At 50.3% G+C, this 4,674-nt stretch overlaps 1 protein-coding gene across 1 annotated transcript; it reads right to left on the bottom strand.

Annotated features, from left to right (window-relative positions):
- Positions 1–858: 858 nt before the first annotated feature.
- Positions 859–3,893, bottom strand: Mrps24 (mitochondrial ribosomal protein S24). Its single transcript, XM_020163035.2, has 4 exons — positions 3,742–3,893; positions 3,600–3,668; positions 3,406–3,517; positions 859–1,313 (listed from the first exon to the last, which is right to left on the bottom strand). The coding sequence occupies exons 1-4, from the start codon at positions 3,778–3,780 to the stop codon at positions 1,030–1,032; spliced, it is 504 nt and encodes a 167-aa protein (XP_020018624.1). The 5' UTR covers positions 3,781–3,893; the 3' UTR covers positions 859–1,029.
- Positions 3,894–4,674: the final 781 nt, after the last annotated feature.

The raw sequence follows: 4,674 nt of genomic DNA, 5'->3' as shown, positions 1-4,674 counted from the left end.
GATGATGTATTCATCTTCCAGGTTGGTGGAGATGGATCTCAGTTCAAGGTCCGCATAACCCCCATCTCAAAAAACAGACAGGGGCAGTGGAATGGCTCAAGTGGTAGCGCACTGGCCTAGTAAATGTGTTGCTGAGTTCAAACCCCAGAGACACACACACGTAAAAAAACAAAACAAAACAAGATGGAGGGAGGCACACATGGTAGTACATGCCTGCCTGCAACCCGAGCTGAGGGAAGCAGAGATAGAAGGATCACAGTCCAATGCCAGCCCTGGGCAAAAACACAAGCCCCAATATGAAAAAATAAAACTAAAGCAGCAGGCACAGGACCTAACAATATGTACTGAAAGCTGCTGAATAATGGGGGTGCAGGAGGGAAGGGTAAGGAGAGAAACAGAGGGGGTTGAACTGACCAAAGTAAAGTATACTCACATCTGGGATACATCAAGAAACCCCTTTGAACACTGACTTTGGAATTAAAAATGAATGACGGAACTGTAAAATAGGCACAGTGTGCGGAGATATTTGTGGAGGGGGAGGGGGATTACTTGTGGGAGGGTAGAAGATGGGAGGAGATGAAGGTGTGGGAACATGGTTGATGAACTTCATATACTTATACGAAATAGAACAAAGAAACCTCTTGTAATTGCTTTCAGTGGGGCGGGGAGGGGATGGGGGCAAGATGGTGGAGGTGTACAATATAAACCCAAATATGCACTTGTCACATTGAATCACCCTGTACAATGAATATATGCTGAAAAATGAACACAGAGAAACTAAAGCACAAAAGGGCTAGGGACATGGCTCAAGAGGAAGACAATCTGCTAGGGAAGCATGAAACCCTCAGTACTGCCAAATAAAAGACATCAATGACTTTATTATCCCCAGAAACGTACCTTATCATTTTGACAGAAAACAAGGCACTCTAGGTAAAGTGCCGCTCATGGGCCCTGGTTCTGCTTCACCCCTTTCCTCTGTGACAGAAAGTGTCCTGTGCAGGCTCCAGATCATAGGAGGAAGGCCTCCTCTTAGATGTACTTATACACAACTTTTGCAGGCACAGTCTGGAGGTGGAGCCGTACAGGACACTTGTAAAAGTGGGACAGCAGAGTCTCGCTGTAGCCCACAAGGAAGTAGAACTTGTGTGCAGGCAGCTGCCGTAGGACCACCGCACAAATGTCCACTTGGTTGGCCCGGCGCTTCAGAACCAGCTGGTCAGCCAGGCAGCCTGGGAAGGTTCCTCGCATGAATTTCCGAAGGAAGACATCTTCCACCGTCCGCTCTGCAGCATGGTCCTCACCGTGCAGGTTCCCTGAAGAGGAACAGTCTAAGATCAGCCCTGTGGCCCAAGACCCTGTCAAGAACCAGCGCTACCATCCAGGAGGACTGGGCAGTCAACCACCGTCTTCTACTAATAGAATTAATTCCCAAACCAATCCTATAAAGCAAGAACCATCGTTATCCTCATTTTACAAAATTTTATAAAAATTTGTGCCTAAGCCAAGGCACTAGACCCAGGTGACACTCCCTATCTAGTCCTGTCCTTTCCAGTCTTTCTTAGCTGCAGGAGCCATCCATGGACCAGATGAGGATGAGGCTACCACCTACCCCTGAAATTAGGGACACCAGCTTCTCATGGACCAGGGCCACAGCTCCCACCAGTGGTTCTTAGATGGGGTCTGGACACCTTCAGCCTTTACAGTATGTGTCATGATTCTTCACAACCACACCTAAACCTCAGAGCGAGAACATGAAAGGTTGGGAGACCAGATACTTATTTTGCTTTATTATACTTTTATTTGTGGGACTGAGGACAGAACCCAAGAACTTGAATTTTACTAAGTTCCCTAAGTGCATCGAAAATCCCAAGTGGAGAACTTGCATACTGAACAAAACGCGGTTTGCTTCTCATTAGTTCACAGAAGTCAAGTTCTATAACGTCCCCACAAACACGGAACTAGTGAACTGTGAAGCACTGCTCCAAGGGTGATACCAGGTTAGGTTTGCGCAGCCTCCAGTCACCATGTTCCATCAATCCATCAAGATCAATCTACTTTCATGTGCCCTTCTGTCTCGACACTGTTTAATATGTATGACTGATTCACTGATACCAAACTTTCAGCCAACAGCACTTTATCTCAGGCCTGAATGGAGCTTGACAAGCGTATTTTCTTCTAAGGCCCATGGCAGTTTCTCCTGCTCAGATCATTAGCCAGCACTTCAGGGTCATTTTACACAGCTAAATCCCCAGTAAAAGGCAGTCATTGTGAAATGGGGGCTCTAGGCTGTGAACAGGGCATTTTTTACGGTATGAGAACTTGTTCTACCTCAGCTGGCAACAGGCATGTGGGCAATGACCTCATGTCCCTGAATGAGTTTGAAAGTGCCAGGGTATGCCAGAGTATTGATTTGGAGGTTGCAAATAAATTTTCATCAGTGTAAGAATATGCAAGGGCTGAGAATTCAATACACAGCTGTGCAAAAAAAAAAGGGGGGGGAGGCAGGAGTAGTGAGAATGCCTTTAATCCCAGCAGTGAAGGATAAGGCAAGAGTAGTACGACTCTGAGGACAGCCTCAGCTACACTGCAAGACCTTTTCTCAAAAAACAAAATAAGAACTAGAGGTGTGGCCCAAGTGGTAAAGTGCTTGTTTGCTTAGCAAGTGCAAAGCCCTGAATTCAATCCCAAATCCCACCAAACAAAATTAAATGAATATCAGCAAATATGATATCCATGAATAATGAGAACTAGCTATAGATACCTACAGAGAGAAATGTGGTTTGGTGGAATACTGCCTTATTTAGGGCACACACTTTCAGGCTGCAGGATTCTAAGGGGGTTTCACTCCCTTCCTTGCGGCTGAGCCACCTGACCTCTGTAAATTAGATGACTTGTAATGCAAAACCTACTCTGTAGATATGCAAATAATCTGTTCATTAGAAGCTCAATAAAAAGAGCCTTGTGGCCCAACAGGAGGAATTCAGTTTTGCATTCATGTTCAAATTCAACTTCCTGTCTATGCCCTTTTTTTGTGTGTGTGTGGGACTGGGGTATGAACTCAGGGCATTGCACTTGCAATGCAGATGCCCTACCACTTCAACCAAACCTCCAGTCCATTTTGCTGTGGTTATTTTGGAGATGGTGTGGGGGGGGGCGCGGGGGGGGGGAGGGTGTCTCTAGAACTATTTTTCCAGGCTGGCCTCGAACCAAGATCCTACTAGTCTCTGTAGCTGGCATTACACCGCGCCTGGTTATAACCTTGCTTTTTCATGTCTTCCTTGAACTGACCTAATAAATGTGGGATCCTAGCCATAACGACCAACTTGTGGGACATCTGTAACACGGTTCATCCCGTCTGTGTGACGGTCACCCCGCGCATCCTTGGGATTTCGAAAGTCCCCTCACCTGTGTGCAGCGACAGCCAGCCCTTCCGGTGGGCGATGTAGTGCGGCGCGTGCGCCTCCTCGTAGCTCACCGGCTTGTCCCCCTTGCCCACGCGGACTCGGGCCGCCCGGTTCTAGGACAAAGGAGCCATCACTCCGCACGCCCCACCTCGGCCCCACCCCCGACCCGCGGGCTCCCCGCCCGGCCGCGCTCACCTTGGCGCACACAGCGGAGGTGTGCAGGGCGTGCCAGGCGCAAGGCAGGTCCCGGCTCCAGGACAGCACCTGCGGGAGAGAGGGCGTGAGGAGGAAACCCGGGACCCACACCGACCCTCGCTGACCCGTGTCGTGCACTCACCCGCTGGCCCCGGCCCCATAAGCACACGGCTGCCGCCATCTTTCGTCGGCGAAGCGTGGAACGTACCACTGTGCTGAGCGGAGCCGGGGATGGTGACCGCGGGCGATACCAAGTCAGATCCAGCAGGAGGGGTGCGAGGCTCTGGGAGGCGGGGCTTCAAATCTAGGGGGCGGGGCGTCGAACTTCGGGGAAGAAGCGGCGAGCCTCAGAGGGGCGGGGCTTCGAACCTCGCGGGACAGGATTTTGGAATTTGTCCGAGGCAGAGCTTCCAATCTGGAGAGGCGGGGCTTCGGAGCTCGTGTGGCGGGGCTTAATGTCTCGGGGATGGAGATACCAGCCTATGCGGGGCGGGACTTCGAAATTCGGCGGGGCGGAGCTTCGAGCTCGGGGGAGGGGATTCGAATCTAGGGGCGGGGCCTAGAGCCACAGGGGCGGAGCTTCGGACAAAAGACTGTCCTCTGCCCCAGCTCATCCCTGTGCTGTCCATGTGGTCCCCAGGGTTACTGGCATCGGATTTCAATCCGGGAAATTCCATGATGCACAACATGAGGTTTCAACCTCAAGAAACTCCTGCCAGGAGAGGCAATGGCATCTAGCAGAGAGAAGAAAATGCGCCGCCCCACCCACGTGGGCCTGGGATCCCAGAGATTAAATTGCCCTCTCCAAGCAATCTTATTTAAAATAAGGGGGAGAAAGGCGAGGTGCTGGGGCACAGCCTGGCCTCTGGGAAAGGAAAATTTTAAGTAGCAAGGACATTCATGAGGATATCGCAGGGCCTGTCATACTGCAGCCAGAGCGGTGCCAATGTTATTGGTATCCAGTAATTATGAATGTCAGAGGAAGAACTAGCAACACTGGATATCTTATTTTAGGACTCACTGCAGAAGATAACACATGGGCTCTGGAGTCAGACGATTGTCTTAGTCTTTGTAC

This window comes from Castor canadensis, chromosome 2 (genome assembly GCF_047511655.1).
Source record: "Castor canadensis chromosome 2, mCasCan1.hap1v2, whole genome shotgun sequence".
Lineage (NCBI taxonomy): Eukaryota > Metazoa > Chordata > Mammalia > Rodentia > Castoridae > Castor > Castor canadensis.
Note: the sequence above shows the minus strand (reverse complement) of the source record. Positions and strands in the feature narration are given on the sequence as shown.